General features: G+C 49.7%; 1 protein-coding gene across 1 annotated transcript in view; it reads right to left on the bottom strand.

Moving 5' to 3' along the window:
* The window catches only part of CILP (cartilage intermediate layer protein, nucleotide pyrophosphohydrolase), a 15,809-nt gene extending 7,478 nt beyond the window's left edge, over positions 1 to 8,331 (bottom strand). The window contains exons 1-6 of the mRNA XM_005861050.2: positions 8,214 to 8,331; positions 6,577 to 6,747; positions 4,591 to 4,683; positions 3,477 to 3,746; positions 2,182 to 2,361; positions 1,256 to 1,570 (exon numbers count right to left, since the gene is read on the bottom strand). Coding sequence (XP_005861112.1) covers positions 1,256 to 1,570; positions 2,182 to 2,361; positions 3,477 to 3,746; positions 4,591 to 4,683; positions 6,577 to 6,664 — 946 coding nt within the window. The 5' untranslated portion in view covers positions 6,665 to 6,747; positions 8,214 to 8,331. The remainder of the gene's footprint in view (positions 1 to 1,255; positions 1,571 to 2,181; positions 2,362 to 3,476; positions 3,747 to 4,590; positions 4,684 to 6,576; positions 6,748 to 8,213) is intronic.
* Positions 8,332 to 15,021: the final 6,690 nt, after the last annotated feature.

Genomic DNA, 15,021 nt, shown 5'->3' with positions numbered 1-15,021 from the left:
CCCCATCCCCCACCTGCCCCTCTGTAAAGATCCTAATTAGGGTACTGATCCAGAATGGAGCCCACCTCTTCCACCTTAGGGCCTGCTTCCGGGGCCTCTCAAGCAGCATCCAGGTGAGGCAATGGAGAACCAAGGGGATCTTGTGCCAGCCAAGATTCCCAAGCACGGCCATTGAAACAGAGTTGGGCCCTAAGCGGTTTGGCTCAGTGGATAGAGCATCGGCCTGCGGACTCAAGGGTCCCAGGTTCGATTCCAGTCAAGGGCATGTACCTTAGAAAGTATTCTTAAAAAAAAAAAAGAAAAAAAGAAAGAGAGTTGGTTGTTTTAAATAATACGATATTCCTGTCGTGCTGCCTCTGGCAGAATTTTCCAGCCATTCTGTACTATTTCTGAACCCCTCAGCCTCTCTCTGTCTCTTCCTGACCTTCAAACCTCACACTGTATTGCAATGACTATTTGAATCAGGTGGTCCAGGGAAGAACTCATTTCAGGGAGCAAGCCATGCCAATATCTAAACAGAGTATATAGCCAGTGCAAAGGTCCTGAGGCAGGAGTGTGCCTGTGTGTGTGAGGAACAGATAGGAGGACATTGTGGCTGGAGTAGAGTGACTCAGTGGGGGCAGACAGGAGGACAATAGAAGAGCAGAGCAGAGAAGTAATGGGGGGTGGAGCAGATGATGTTGGGCCTTGTAGGTCATGGTAAGGATTTAGAGCAGCGGTTCTCAACCTGTGGGTCGCAACCCCTTTGGGGGTCGAACGACCGTTTCACAGGGGTCGCCTAAGACCATCGGAAAACACATATTAATTACATACTGTTTTTGTGATTAATCACTATGCTTTAATTATGTTCAATTTGTAACAATGAAAATACATCCTGCATATCAGATATTTACATTACGATTCATAACAGTAGCAAAATTACAGTTATGAAGTAGCAACGAAAATAATTTTATGGTTGGGGCTCACCACAACATGAGGAACTGTATTAAAGGGTCGCAGCATTAAGAAGGTTGAGAACCACTGCACTATAACCTCTGAGCCTGCAGGCGCGCACGTACAGTGCAATTGAAACTTCGTGGCCCATGCGCTGAAGTCGGTATTTTGTGGAAGAGCCACACTGAAGGGGCCAAAGAGCCGCATGTGGCTTGCGAGCCGCAGTTTGCTGACCACTGGTCTAAGCAAACTGGGAAACCAGCTCTTAACACTGCAGTCCCTTTATTTAAAAGTCCCACCCTACCCCAGAGAACTTAAGTACCTGCTCTCACGAACTCTGCATTGATGGTGGCTGACTTCAGGCTAGTCTTGGGCATTGTGAGCTTGATGGGAGCAAACTTGGTCTTTGTGATCTTCAGGGTGCTTTTGCCATCTGGGCACAAGCCAGGGACTCGGAATCTCCCACTACTGTCCGTCCGGGTCAGTGGCTTCAGTGTCTTGGTCATCAGGTAGACAGTGGCCCCTGAGGCTGGGGCACCCCCAGGGAGGGAGACAGCCCCATGCAGCACGAAGTCCTGGCACATGCAGGCATCACAGTCAGCGTTCACCTGGCCCATGTGGCAGATCAGGTCACAGGCTGTGGAAGAAGGGGCCACATCAGGAGGGCTTATGTGGATTCAGGCCCTCCCCTAGCCCCATCTCAGCCTGTGGACTCACATATGCTTCCCCTCCCCCTTAGGCCTTTGTTACCCTTCCTTATTAGCCCGCATGACTAATTCCTACCTATCTTTCAAGACTTAGCTCAGGACACCTTCTCTAGGAAGTCCTCTTTGATTCCCCAGTGGTCGGCAAACTCATTAGTCAACAGAGCCAAATATCAACAGTACAACGATTGAAATTTCTTTTGAGAGCCAAATTTTTTAAACTTAAACTATATAGGTAGGCACATTGTTATTAATTAGGGTACTCCTAAGGCTTAGGAAGAGCCACACTCAAGGGGCCAAAGAGCCGCAGTGGCTCGCAAGCCGCAGTTTGCCGACCACGGCCCTAAGCTATGATAATGGACCTCTGTGCTCCCACATTACCCCTTATAGCCCTAGCCCCCATCAGAGCACATAATAGATGCTCAGTTAATACTTGATGACTGCATGAATGAATGAATCCATCTCAATCTGACCCTTTAACCTACTGAAGGCTGCTTCAGCCTCCACGCCATTCCCTGCCTTGTACCAGGAGCAAGAGTGGTACCTGTACAGGCCTGGTCCATACAGAGCCGGCCCTCCTCAGTGGCCTCGCTGCACAGTGACACTGTCTCTGCCAAGCAGGTGCGTGTTCGGGTCTGGACCCCAGTGTGACCACAGGCAGCAGAACACTTGCTCCAGGGAGACCATGAGCTCCAGGTCCGGTCTGTGTCTCGGCGCAAGGATCCTGCAAAGCAGGATGGGCAGACAGTCTGACTTCCCTCCCAGGGGAACTCTGTCAGGAAATCTGACCCTGAGGCTAGTTTTGCTCAGAGAGCAGGACCTCACTTACATCACAGATGTCACTGATATTCATATTTACTACAATGATTTTTCCAATGGAAGGAAGTCAAGAGCCTTGAGGAAGTGGCATCGCTAATTTGCACAAAGACACCATATGGTCAAACACTGGGAGCTGATATGCTGCCCCAGGCTGTGCAGGGTTAGCATCATCTTCTCTGTTCACCAGTGTGGAAACAGCCACCAGGGCCTGGGGCTGTGGTGATTCAGACATCAAACCCCCTTATGCCTACCCTCCTCACCTCTGGTCGAAGGTCTGTGTGCAATAATGGGGGCTTCAGACCTTGCCCAGCCTGAGCTCCCAACTCCAGATGACCACCACCGCCACCTGGGCCTTGTGAGCACTGACGGAACCCTAAGAGGTGAGGGTACCCATCCACAAAGTGGGCAGCCGGCAGCTTGCTCTGTGTTACCCAGTGTGGGGAGGGAGGAAGTAAAGAGCATAAACTTTTGGACTCTGCAGACAGGACATGGGTTCAAACCTCAGCTCTCCACTTACAGCTGCATGATCATGAGAAGTTACCTAACCTCTCTGAACATAGCGATTCCTCACAGGCCAGTTGTAAAGTCTGAATGATGTTGATCACCAGTACAGTATCCGGCACAAAGGAACTAAATGGAAACTAACATTTAGTGAATGTTACCTGGGCTAAGCCCTCTATATTCATTATCTTAATCCTCATTAAAAAAACAAACCTATAAAGATTTACTAATATTACCTGTTCTACGTGTGAGGAACCTGAGGCCCAGGGACTGAGGAATAGAGTTCCCGGCCCAGGCTGGGACCAAGCAGCCCAGCTCCAGAGTCTGTGGTTTTCACCACATGGGCACACGTCCCCAGTGACGTGGAGTGAACGAAGAGCACCCAGAAACACAGAACAGGAAGATTCGGGCTCTCATGACACTGGCTGGTTATTACTAGGGAATCAAGGCCTGTGTATGTGTGATATCCAGAGGTCTCATGGCCAGAGGCAGGCAAGGGTGGGGGCCGCACAGGCTCACCTGGTCGGCAGAGGAAGCGCACGGTGTAATTGGAGCAGTTCTGGCCGGGCCGCTGCTCCCTGTTGAGGCACCAAAAGCCCTCACGGGGGCTGCCGTGGACCACCTGGCCAGTGCTGCCCGCGGGTATCCAGTCAGTGGTCCGAGCCTCCAGCCGCAGGGGCCGAGCACACACACGGTCCCCATAGTAGAAGTGAATGGCATCCAGTCGCTCGAAGTCACCCTGCCCGCCTGGGTGGTCAACGTTGAACCATGTTGTCCACTCGCCAGGAGCTGAGAGATAGAGCCAGGTTGGGGAGGAGCCAGGCCCTGGAGCCCCAGGTGAGCTCCAATTCCCTTTTCTGTTCCGTTCTGGGAGTCATCCCTGATATCACTCATGCTCCCGCCCAACACCCTCTATTGGTCTCAGGGCCCATCGCATCTGTCTCTCCAGCATCTCTCCAATCTCCTGCCCTTCCGCATCCCTCCACTCCCGCCAAGGACTCCATATTAGCAGCCTGGCTTTCTGCCTGGTCTCTCTACCTCAATTTCCCTCCGACCCCACCCACAACACGGCAGTCAGGGTGAACTTTCTTCATGTGGGTTGATCCCACACTCCCAGCTTTAACTCCATTGGCCAAGCATTTAGGGTGGTATGAGCTGGCCCCTGCTATCTCCCCCACTCTCTCCCCACCAGCCTATGCTCTGGCCCCAGCAAGCCCTCCAGCATTCCTGAAACATATCAGGCAGATTCACGATTCTGGACTCTTCTATATAGTAGGTGCCTCTGCCTGGACAAAGACGTAGGCCAAGTGCCTTGTAAAAGTGGTTTTCCAGCCCGGCCAATGTGGCTCAGTGGTTGAGTGTCAACCCATGAACCAGGAAGTCATGACTGGATTCCTGGTCACGGCACACACCAGGTTGTGGGCTCAGTCCCCAGTAGGGGGTGTGCAAGAGGCAGCTGATCAATGATTCTCAAGATTGATGTTTCTACCTTTCTCTCTCCCTCTCCCTTCCGCTCTTTGAAATCAATAAAAACATAACTTTTTAAAAGCGGGTTTTCATACAACCCTGAAATCATGCCCAAGCTCAGTAAACACCCCCCTGGTGGCCCCTCCCAGTTCCAGCCACAACTCACTCTCCAGGGGACTCGCAGGCTTGGCAAAGTTGCTGGGGGTCCTCTTCCCAGGTCGGACTCTTCTCACAGACTGGGTGAGCATCATCTGCCTCCCTGGGGGCCAGGAGGGGAAGGGAGAGGCCAGAACTGTTAGTTATCAGGGCCCAGCAGGTCCTCTTACTAGCCTCTCAAGAATGGTGGATGGAGCATAAACACAGGACATGTGTTCAAATCCCTACTCTGCCACTTACTGGCTCTGCAGCCTCATTAAGAGCTTTATTCCTCTAAATCTGCTTCCCCACATAATAGGGCTGTATTAATAATCCTACATCATAGGGCCCTGGGGCATATTCAGGGCGATAACGAGTGGAAAGGGAGCTGGCATGTAGTGCATGCTCAACCAACGGTCATTTTGTTTTTGCTCGTGTTCTAGAAATGGATCTTTGGATGATGGGGAGCAGCCAATGGGTGAGAGCTCCACATTAGGGTCCGGCCCTGTCCTTGCCAGAAAGAATGGAGGCTTATTTTCCTCAGCTGCAAGATGGAGATATTAATTCCCACTTCACAGGGTGGTCCGGTTGGCATGAGGAGTCTGTGAGGTAACACAAGTGAACATCTCTAAAGTATATGAAGATTGAGAACATGAGATCCAGAGACTCTGCCACTTCCTACCTGTGTGACCTTGGACCAGATACTTAACTCATCTGACCCCTGTTCCCTCATCATAAACAGAGGATTATAATAGTTCCTGCCTCAGAGGATTGTGGAGATTAAATAAACACATTCATAAAATCCACCTAGAGCAACGCCTCATACATAGTGCCTGCTGAGTAAGCGTTAGCAACCACTCCTGTTAGCTCAATGCCTGGACCATAGATGTCCATTTCCCTTCTCTTGGCAAAGTTGGCTTTGAGAGTCCATCCTCCCCCTAAAGGACTTACTTGGCCTAATTGGGGCAGTAGTTGTCAATTTTCTGACCCCAGGGTGGAGGGTTCTGCCTTAGGATGGGTACAAGATCGCTTCCAGCCCCACCCACCTGAGGCTGGGTTGGGGCTCCAGAATGGGAAAGAGAAAGGAGAGCAGAGGGCTGCAAAAGCTTTGAAAGGCAATTAACTTTCATGTGAGGAGCCAAATCAGAATTCTTTAATTGGGGTGATAGGAGCTCCTCTAATCAGACGACTCTGATTTCCCCTCAGATGGTTTAATTTTAATCAGCTACACAGCAGCAGCTGTCAGGGTGAAAAGAGCAAACAAGGCAGGAGGTGGCACACAGGGTTTGGCAAGACCCCGAGCCAGTCTTTGTTCCTGCATCTGTGGTCACAAAGCCTGCAGGGCATGCAGCTTTAAAAGAGAGGTTTAAGCATTTAAAAAATATATATATATATTTTGCTTTACCTGAGTATGCGGTTAGAAATCAGGAGAGAAAGGGCAGATGGGAGGGAGTACACAGGATAGGACTAGGAGTTCTGACACTTAGATGCCTTGGAAAGTCTAGTAAGCAAATTCTACCTATTCCTTCGAGAACTCAGTGTCACCAGAAGATGGGGTTAGAGGACAAGGAGACCAGAAGGGGTTCTCTAGTCTATGAAATTTGTCTGCAGGGTCTAAATAAAATTGAGCTTTAGGCCAAAAGAATTTCCATGAAACTAAAACCAGATCGACCCCCAAATCTACTTCTGAGAAAATAATCCCTTGCTATTTCCTTTTGCTTTGGCTGCCAGGAAGCTCAGAGCTAAATTTATCACTCAGGGGTGGTAGCCCTCTTATCTTTTTTCCTCCCTCTGAATGACAGCTCATTCTTCTCCTCACTTAAAACATTCTGTTCTGTGAGTTTTAATATTGGGAACTATCTCAAATCCTTTGGAGAAACAAGCAGGGTATAAATGTTAAATACATCTATAAACCAGCCTCAGGGCTTAAGGCAGATGCGTAGTTGAGTTCCAAACCAGACATGACTTCACTGTGTCAAGTCGGGGATTTGGGAGACAGCAGATACTTAGCCTGTACCCAGCACAGAGGTGATCTCCAGGCCCAGGAAGAAGAGCACCCAGGCCTTGGTCCCCACCATCTTTCCCCCGGGCTCTGTGGGGAACATGACGGAAGATGAGTGAAGGTGCTTCACCACGTCAGGTTGTCCCTGGAACGTGGTCCCCTAGGAAGCGTCTCAGATCCAGTGACCTGCAAAGAAACAAAGCTTGTCGGGTCCCGTGTTTCTGAGTCACCTCTTACGGCTTCAGCAGAATTATTTCTTGACCTGTCAAGGGTGGGAGTGTGCACAGAATGAAGTCTGTGGAAGGTGACACCTGCCAAAGTTGCAAATGCAGGCAGCGAGGGAGGTGCGGAGGCTCAGAATGTGGGTTCAGATGAGGCAGACCTGGATTCACCCCCGGGGTCCAGGTGCCAGGGCCCCACATCGAGATGGGGCACAAGGGAGAGCAGGTTCCTTGCCAATGAGGAGAGGCCTGGGCTCCCTCCCAGCAACTTCTGGGTGAGTCATTAATTACTTCCGAGACCTGGGTGTGGGGGCATGTTTTTGCTACCCTTTCAGGGGGCTCTCATTCTTTCACAAAGAAGCTACAATATTAAGGCTGTGAAACCCCAACCCCGACTATAGTGACACAGCAAGCAAGCTGGAGGGCACAGATGCTTCAGACATACCTCCTCCATGAACACATTCCCAGATGTGCACGGGCTGCAGTTGGAACACATTTCTGGCCTGTTTGTTTGGGGTCTAGCTGGGAGTTACGCAACCAGGAGCCCCCCGAAGGAGAGCAGGGGGGCTGCACCGTTAGAGTCCAGGGCTCCCCAGTAACTGCTGGCTGTGGGTTAGAGGCTGCAGGAGTAGGAAGAGGAAAGCAGCCAGGCAATAAGGACTCGGGCCCGTGGGGCATGGACCAGGCTCCTGTTGTCTCTCTCCCCAGAGCTCTGGTCAACCCAGAACCTGACCAGTTCTTAGAGATTAAAAAAAAATGGTTCCCTTCAACTTCCAAAGTCCAGGGTATAGTGAGAAGGGGGGAGATTCCTCCTTTCTGGAAAAAAGATTCGAAAATACTCCGTTGTCCCAGGGGAAGAACAGACCCATCCCACACTGCAGACCATCTACTATCCCCACCACCAGCTGCTTCTCAGCCCAGGGAACAGCGGCACGGGCCTCCGAAAGGTCTCCACTCTTGTGTGTCTTACCCCAAGCTCCGGGCTCTGAGCAGGGAGCAGAGCGCACCACGGGCCTGCACGGCATTCAGTCTGAGACCGCTCCGGGACTGTCTGGGAGGCCAAGGTGGCCTGAGGCACCTTGTGGAAAAACCATTTCCCATCTGGCAGCCCACGGAAGTTTCCTCGGCACATGTCTGCTGGGTAGGCTCCCCATCCCACACTCCTCAGAACTCTCGGACAAAGCAGACGGGCTGACCGCAGGAAAGAAGCAGGGCGCCCAGAGCTACAAAGATCCTGACTGGGGTCATTTGAGGGCCCCTGACCTCAGATGGGGGAAGGAGAGGACTTTGGGCCAATGAGGGAAAAGAGAACTCTAAAGCAGCAAAGGGGGTATTCTTAGGGGGGTTGAGGAGAGAACAGGGGAGGGCAGGAATAGCTGAGCCGGGCAGGGGGTGCAGGGTTGGGGTGAGGAGAATGGGAGTGGAGCTCACCGTGTCCTGAGTGGGAGTCCTCAGCTGGGGGGTCCAAGTCTCTGTCTCTCCAGCGGTCCAGCCTCTGGGCCTTATATAGCACAGCTGGTGGCTCAGCCTGTGGCAGTGCGCCACGGGAAGCGGCGAAACCAGATCTGAGCATAAGGAAGCTCGGCCTCTCTCTCCCCTCCCCACGTCCCAGGCAGCTCCCAGAGGCTGGGATTTCACTTCCAGATCCTTATGGGAAGATGCCGCGGGGCCTGGTGATGGGCCAAGTGGACAGCGGCCTGGGGCTCCACAGGCCAGAGCAGAGAGATGGGTGGGGAGCTGGGGTGGGCACTGAGACGCGCTGGGAAGGGGCCAAGGGGAATTATACATCTGGGCAGGATTTCATCGCTCAGGGGGTGGTGTGCTCTCGCCTAAACTTTGCTTGCTGATCCCCCACCCTCCCCTGGCCGTGGCCCACTCATGCTGAGAAAGGACTGTTGGTTTTATCGCATAATCCAAACTCTCTTAGGCACACAGGCCACCTGACCTTTCAGCTGGGGGGTGCCTGGTTAGAATTGGACAACTACTCAGCTTCTCTGGCCTCTGAGGGTGCACGCAGAGAACCTCAGAAGGGACAAGGGACAAAGGCATTGTGGGGCACAGGATGTCACCTGGTGAGAACAGCTCTTCTCTGACCCCACCTACTTCCATCTGGATGCCTGTCTGTGCCCATTGGACCCCAGAGCCCCTGCATGTGGATTCTCTGTGCTGATCTGTGAGTATGCGTCTGACTCGGTATAGACACCCACCAGCGTATGAACAGCCAGTCTCACCCATAGGTGGCGTAAGCAGCCGCCTGTGCTCAGGACTTCACCCACCTCCCCCTCAGCATGAGTTTGCCTGTTGTCTCAGACAATGGTCCTACAATTTGAAAACTTGTCAGAAGCCCTCGGAAGGCTTCTTAAAACACAGATTGCTGTGCCCCATGCCCAGAGTTTCTGATTCAGTAGGTCTGCATTTCTAAAAGCTCCCAAGTGCTATTGAACAGCACAAGGATAGAATCCCAGTTGGAGGCAGAAGATGGGGAAGGGATATACACAAGCTGCCAGGGCCTGCTTCAGGTCCTGGGCTCATCTGGCCCAGGTGGTCTTCCTGCCTCATGCCGGGCCTGGAGATGGAGGTCCGGCCCCTGTGGCCTTTCCCCTACCCCAGCATCAGCTCTCTTTTTCCACACACCCTCACTGAGCTCCTATTTGGGGCACGCTCTAGGCTGAGCACTGAGAAGCCACAAGGATCCTTTCCTGTCCCCAAGTGGCCTGAGCTGTGAGATACACAGGGCTAGATTGGGGGAATCTGAGACTACCCCTAACCCCTCCTCTAAGGACTCCTTGGTGGGAAAGGCTGCTGCTCTCCTCAGCCAGAACCCCAGGACAGACAGACAGACAGACAGACAGGGCTTGGGAGGCAGCCACAGGTCTGGACTGCCCAGGGCTTGACCTGGATGGGTCAGCCTGAGCCATGAGTGCCCCCCTGGGGCTTCTGCAGGCCAGGCTAGTCTGCAGCAGCTCCAAGCCTCTGCCTGGAACACACTGAAAACCCATCAATCACCCCACCCCTCTCCAGAGGATGGGGGGTGGGGGGCTTAGGGCCCAGTGTAGCCAGGCCGCCTGTGACCCAAGCTATGGCCAGGGTTCTCATGCTGCTGAGGGGAAAGGAGCTTGTGAACACTGGGAGGGGTCTGACCTGATGCTGGTGGCTCCAGAGGAGGATGCTGTCTGAGCCCTCTCCCATGCTCCCATTATCGCCCCCTGTGGCCTGGGGAGGCTTTGCAGGCCTGGCTAAGGACAGGCCACTGATGATCCCTGAGGCCTGGAGGACTTGACGAAAGCTCTAAGTGACCATCAAGGGCTGCCCACCCAGTACCTGGGAGCCCAGAGACCTGGAATCCAGGGTAGTGGGAGAGATCTGCCTTCCTGTCCTGGGTACAGTCTGTCACTGTTCCACCCTGTGCCTTCATAGTTTTATTGCCCAACTTCCTAATTTGAAATATAGCCCTTCTTCCCCACCAGTGTGAATCCAGGCTCAGACGTCATAACGCCTGTTCTCTTTCCATTTCTCAACTGCTTCCTCTGAGATTGCTTTATTCTTAAGGAGACGATAGCAGTCTGTATTTTCTAAGATGGTTGCAATGATAGCTTCCATTGCAAAATAATTGATTTCAGAGAGGAAGGGAGAAGAGTGAGATAGAGACATCAATGATGAGAGAGAATCATTGATCAGCTGCCTTCTGCATGCCCCACACTGGGGATCGAGCCCACAACCCAGGCATGTGCCCTGATGGGGAATCGAACTGTGACCTCCTAGTTCATAGGTCAACACTCAACCACTGAGCCACACCAGCCAGGCTTTTTGCACATGTTCTTGTACAATATGACTGCACTATTCCACCAATCAAGAGGTAGAATCTAGGGAGCATTTTAGATCTTGCTCCCTGGCATATGTCATCAGTTTGGCTCTATAAACTCTTAAAACAATTTTTAAAAAGAGGCAGCATCTAATTTCCCTTGAATCTGAGTTGGCCTTTAACTTGCTTGTACAAGAATGAGGTGGATCTCTAAAATCAGAAGAGGTCATGAAGCTTCCACTTGGCTCTCTTGGGACATTTGCCCTGGGGAAAGCCAGCTGGCATGTACTAGTAAGAAATCTAGCTACCGCCGAAACCGGTTTGGCTCAGTGGATAGAGCGTCGGCCTGCGGACTGAAAGGTCCCGGGTTCGATTCCGGTCAAGGGCATGTACTTGGGTTGCGGGCACATCCCCAGTGGGAGATGTGCAGGAGGCAGCTGGTCGATGATTCTCTCTCATCGATGTTTCTAACTCTCTATCTCTCTCCCTTCCTCTCTGTAAAAAATCAATAAAATATATTAAAAAAAAAGAAGTCTAGCTACCCTGAGACCACCATACTGGGGAGGACTGCTGTAGGTGTTCTGGTTAGTGGCCTCCAGCTGGGTCCAGCCTTTCAGCCCTCACCACCAAGGCACTAAACATGTGAGTGTCACTATCTTGGACCTTCCAGACCAGACTAGCTCATCTACCAGATAAGTGCCATTGAGTGGCCTCAGTCGATGGCACAAAAAGCAGAATTGCCCAGTCAAGCCCTACATGAAATCCTGACCTACAGAATTCATAGGGTATAATAAAATGATTGTCATTTAAGCCACTAAAATCTGTGGTAGTTTTTTACAGAGCAACAGTAACTGGAACAGAGGCTGTTTCCACGTAGTATTTCCAGCTCTAAGATTCCTCCCAGCACATCTTAAATCTCCAGTGGAAAGAGAGTCTCTTTCTCATTCATTCCCGGGAATGTCTCTCATGGCTCATTCCTGACCCAGTTGCTGTACCTATGGGTATGGAAAGCTCTGATTAGCTCAGTTCTGAAGCCGGGGTAGATCACCATACTGGGATCACATGGACTGATTATTCCCAAAGGAAAATTGTGGTGCAGTCACCAGGAGTAGGCATAATGGATGCTGAGAAGTAAAAAATGACATGTACCCACTAAAAATACAACCACAGCGCGGCTGGCATGGCTCAGTCAGCCTACGAACCAAGAGGTCACAGTTCGATTACCCGGGGCTCGATCCCCAGTGTGGGGCGTGCAGGAGGCAGCCAATCAATGATTCTCTCTCATCATTGATGTTTCTATTTCTCTCTCCCTCTCCCTTCCTCTCTGAAATCAATAAAAATATATTTTAAAAAATACAACCACAAACATAAGCACCCCTTTCCTAATACGAGTCAACCTGAAATGTCTAACTACTGACCTTGATATCAGGAGTTGAGTCTGGATATCAAGAAGCCACATTAATATCTGTCAACCTTAGACTTTACCATCCCTATGTTCTGTTGCAAACCCACCCATGGATGACTCTCCACCTCATAACTGCATCAACACACCCCAGAAGAGCTAAGCAAAACTGAACTATAATAACAACTCCAGCTTAGAAAATGGAAGAAAAAGAAAGAAACCTTCAGGACCATGCATGCCACACACGTTGCTGCATGTACTGCAGCCTGTCTGTTAAGGGTGTGCTTGCTCCGTGGAGGTTGTAGGTGGAAGCAGATTCCCTGAAAATGGGCCATAGGTCTAGCAGATACCCCAAAACTTGTCCAGTAGAGCCCTCTCCCTTATGTAATATGCATCACAGAATGCTCCTGGAGCTTAAAAAAAAGGGTCACCTCGCTCTAGACAGTTTGGCTCAGTGGCTAGAGTGTCAGCCTGTGGACTGAAGGGTTCTAGGTTAGATTCTGGTCAAGGGTACATGCCCGGGTTGTGGGCTCAATCCCCAGTGTGGGGTGTGCAGGAGGCAGCCTGTCAATGATTCTCTCTCATCATTGATGTTTCTATGTCTCCCTCTCCCTTCCTCTCTCTCTAAAAACCAATAAACATTTTTTAAAAAAAGGGTGACCTCACTGTCCCTATGGTATATTCACCACTGTCACAACCTCATGTTCATACACAGTGTCTCTACTATTCACCACCCCCAGAGGCCCCAGTGTTTTCACCACTGACTATGGGCTCCCCTCTAGGCCACCATGATGTTCACCAAGCCTGCCATGGTGTGCTCATAGTCACCACACTTTATAGCTTGCTCACACCCAGTGACATGGTAGTGTTTATTGCACAAACCAATGAGTTCATATTCTATATATGGACATCATAGTGTCTCCATGATGCCCCCTATATTTCTCAGAAACATCCACATTCATGATTTTGTATAGGATTAAGGATATACACTTATCAGGGTGTCATCTCAAGAGTGTTCACACTCTAGTCACACTCATATGACATGTTTGCCCCAGTTGTTCATCAAACTCATCCCCACGAATCTACCAAACTTGTTTCCCATGATTCGAGGCCTCTTTTCATGACTCCCCCGAGAGGCCCCAGGTGGTTCTGGGTGTGGTATGGCTTCAGCTCTCATCAAGATGATGGCAGCCCAGAACTTGCAGCATTGACGAGGGCAGCCTTGCTCAGGGAATGGGGCGAGGCAGATGGCGAGTAGATGTCCTCTCTGGTTGTATGTTTCTGGACACGCATCTGTTTTATGGGCTAAGAGTGTGAGGAGCCTCCCTCTTCCCAAGCAGAATGTTTCACCCACACAGCGCTTGAGCCATAATGGATTTAGGATTCCAGATGGCCAGGGTGAGCAGGCGGGGAAGGAGAAATGGAGGTTAGAATGGTCTTAGTGAGCAGGCTTAGTCAGGCAAAATGGACAAAGGGAGGCACATATGTGGGCCACAGAGACTGTTATTAGTGGGTTGGCCTTTTGTTCCAGAAGCAAAGCAATGTTCAGAGTGTCTGGATCAGGGCATTCCCCTCCACCTCTCCCCCCAACAGGAGAACATAACTTTGAGGACAGGATGTTGGTCAGTGACAAGGAAGGCAAAGAAAGGGAAGAAAAAATTTGAATCTCACCTCACCCTAGTGAAAAATTGAAGTATAATTTTCATACTGTAAAAGTCACCCTATTGAGTGTACAGTTCTAAGATTTTTGACAAATGTCAACAACCATATAACCGCCATATAATCAAGATATAAAATGTTTCCATCTCCTCAGCAGTTCCCTTCGTAGTCAACCCTCTCCCTCTGTTCCTAGTTCCTGACAACCACTCATCTATTTGCCTTTTTGAAAATGCCATATTAATGGAATCCTTTGATATGAGCCTTTTAGTTCTTCCTTTTTCACTTAATGAATGTACTCATCCATGTTGTTGAATGTGTCAATGGCTCATTCATTTTTTAATAACCGAGTGGTACTCCATTGGATGGCTATACAACAGTTTATCCATGCACCAGTTGAAGGACAGTTTGCTTTTTAAATATATTTTTATTGACTTCAGAAAGGAAGGAAGAGGAGGAGACAAAAACATCAATGATGAGAGAGAACCATCATTTGGCTGCCTCCTGCATGCCCCTCACTGGGAATCGAGCCCGCAATCCGGGCATGCACCCTGACTGGGAATTGAACCATGACCTCCTGATTCATAGGTTGACACTCAACCACGAAGCCACACTGGTCAGGCTTGCCTCCAGTTTTTAACAATTACAATTTAGCTATAAATATTTGTGTAAACATGTTTTTTAGTTATTTTGGGTAGATAACTTGCAATAGGGCTGCTGGGTTGTGTGTTAACTTTATAAGAAACTGCCAAACGGTTTCCAGAGTGATCGTACCATTTCTATTCCTACCAGCAGTGTATGAGTTCCAGTCACTCAGCATCCTCATCCATTCTTGACATTGTCAACAGTTCGATTGTTTGTTTGTTTTTACCCTTCTAATGGATGGGTACTGTGATCTCGGTGTGGTTTTAATTTGCATTTTATAGTGACCAATGATGCTGAGCATCTTTCTATATTCTTATTTGCCGTGCGGCTCTCATCTATGGTGAAATGTCTGTTCAAATATTTTGCCTATTTTGTAAGCAAGTAGTTTTCTTACTATTAAGCTTTATATAGTCTGGATATAATTTTATATAGTTTGGATACAAATTCTTTATCAGATATATGTTTTGAAAATATTTTTTTCCAGTTTGTAACTTGTTTCTCATTTTCTTAACAGTATCTTTTGAAGAGCAGTTTTTTATTTTGCTGAAGTTCAATTTTACTTTTTTTTTTTTTTACTTTATGGGTTGTGCTTTTGTGTTGGATCTAAGAAATTTTTGCCTAATCCATGATCACAAAGATTTTCTCCTATGTTTTCTCCAGGATATTTTTAGTTTTACCTTTAGGTCTATGATTCATCTTTAACTAGTTTTCTGCATATAGTGCAAAATGTGGGT

The sequence above is a fragment of the Myotis brandtii genome, unplaced genomic scaffold, assembly GCF_000412655.1.
Source record: "Myotis brandtii unplaced genomic scaffold, ASM41265v1 scaffold144, whole genome shotgun sequence".
Lineage (NCBI taxonomy): Eukaryota > Metazoa > Chordata > Mammalia > Chiroptera > Vespertilionidae > Myotis > Myotis brandtii.
This window is presented reverse-complemented; position numbering and strand designations above follow the sequence as displayed.